The sequence below is a fragment of the Ascaphus truei genome, chromosome 3 (assembly GCF_040206685.1).
Source record: "Ascaphus truei isolate aAscTru1 chromosome 3, aAscTru1.hap1, whole genome shotgun sequence".
NCBI classification, from domain to species: Eukaryota; Metazoa; Chordata; class Amphibia; order Anura; family Ascaphidae; genus Ascaphus; species Ascaphus truei.
This window is the reverse complement of record NC_134485.1, coordinates 422,446,647-422,448,668: the sequence shown is the minus strand read 5'-3', so window position 1 is coordinate 422,448,668 and position 2,022 is coordinate 422,446,647. Positions and strand designations below refer to the sequence as shown.

The 2,022-nt window shown below is 36.1% G+C and overlaps 1 protein-coding gene across 1 annotated transcript; it reads right to left on the bottom strand.

Annotated features, from left to right (window-relative positions):
* Positions 1-369: 369 nt before the first annotated feature.
* Positions 370-1,750, bottom strand: LOC142490832 (olfactory receptor 6N1-like). The gene is made up of 2 exons (XM_075593253.1): positions 1,736-1,750; positions 370-1,326 (listed from the first exon to the last, which is right to left on the bottom strand). Exons 1-2 carry the CDS (start codon positions 1,748-1,750, stop codon positions 370-372), a joined length of 972 nt encoding a protein of 323 aa, XP_075449368.1.
* Positions 1,751-2,022: the final 272 nt, after the last annotated feature.

Below are 2,022 nucleotides of genomic sequence, written 5' to 3'. Positions count from 1 at the left end.
GAAACGTAAAAGGAGAGAGTACTTTTGAAATATATTAAATGTATTTAAAATATAGCAGAGCTCACATTGTGTCAATAAAAAATGGTGGTAATCCTTACCCCTTCATACCATTATACTTCAATTCCGTGGGACATTATAATATGATAACTCCTTTTCTGCCCATTAGAAACCAATTGGAAAAAAGTTGTATCGATTCATAATAATTAACAGTCTTTATTGTACTTTTGTTTAATATGAGTGGAGTGAAAGTGAGATATATTAAATGTAACAGTAACTAGCCTCCTATTCATAAACTTATCCAACCACACATACTGTACAAATATAAATAAAAACCTATCATGATGCATTTTTGGGTAGAATATGATAGTTTTATATACATGTTATTTTCTTTCTGAAAGCGTTCTTAATGTCTTTGTTTCTCATACTGTATATGACGGGGTTCATCATGGGTGTTATTACTGTATACATCATGGCCACCAGCGAGTCCACATCAGAGGAGTAGGATGCAGTTGGGCGGATGTACATGAATATTAGCGGTAAATAAAACATGTTCACAACAACAAAATGAGAAGCACAGGTGGAGAATGTTTTTCTGCGTCCTTCATTGGAGGTAATTTTGAAGATTGACAATATGATTTTAATGTATGATATTGCAACTAGAGTGAAACTTATTAAAAGTACAATGGCGCTTAAAGACGAACCTACAACAACATTTAAGGAGGTGTCTGTACAAGCCAACTGCAGTAAAGGTGGGTGATCACAGTAATAATGGTGAATAATATTTGGCCCACAGAAAGGCAGTCTCAAAGCTAAAATTAAACTAGTGACTGGAGTGGAAAATCCTCCAATCCATGCTGCAGCAGATAAGAAGATGTATAACCTTCTGGTCATGATCGTATGGTAATGAAGTGGGCAGCAGATGGCTAGATAACGATCATAAGTCATTACAGCCAGAAGTAGACACTCAGCTGCTGCTAGAGAGATAAAGAAATACATCTGCATGAAACAGCCAGTGTAGGAAATGGTGTCCATATTCATTAAGAACTTTGCCAGCATCTTAGGGACGGTAACCGAGGTGTAACTCATATCTAAGAAGGATAAGTTGCTGACGAAGAAATACATGGGAGTCTGAAGCTGCTTGTCCAGCATGACAAGGAGGAATATGGTGCCATTCCCTGTGACTGTGAAGAGGTATATAATGAGAAAAACACAAAACAGCAAAGTCTGGAATCTTTGTAGGCTTGGAAACCCAAAAATGATGAATTCTGTCACAGGACTGATGGTTAGATTGGAAGTCCCAACGTAATCAATGTATTTTCTATTTACCTGGATATAAAACACACAAACAAAATAATCTTGTTAAATAATGCGAGGCGAAATTAACACTTTTGGATATTCAACCAGCCTTCATTTGTGGCAAGAAACCCTGTATTGTAATATTAAATACAGATAATACTAGTAAACATCTAAAAACTAACTCCGATGGGAGAAAAAAGGCTGATGCAGATAAGATAACAATAGCAAAGACTGGTAAAAACCTTAAGTGCATGCTTGCTAATGCAAGAAGTCTTAAGTATACCATGATTAGCTATCTAGCTAGGATTCAATCACTATATCTTATATATGCCGGAACCTACAGCTGTTAGTTTAAATTGATCTTACCTGTTGGGCTGCTTTATTGCGGATCTGTTATTGCTATTGGTCTGTTTCCTGCATACTCATACATTTGATTCACGCATTCAGTGGTCATGACGGTCTGGATTATACTCAGAGCCTGATCAGTCTAATTTCTTATAAACATTTACTGTATTTGTCTCTCTTCCTCCCTAGACATCATTCCTACCAGATTTTTGTAGCATCATTTTTTACTGGTTGCTCAAATCAAGCAATTTTTGTCTAAATACTGCGGTTGTAACATTCAATGAGACAATACGTGGCGTTACTTATCTAAACAAGTACCTACATACACTAATACTTGTGGGTTATTTTTGAGAACTGGAGTGCTACCTTTTTTTAAGTACT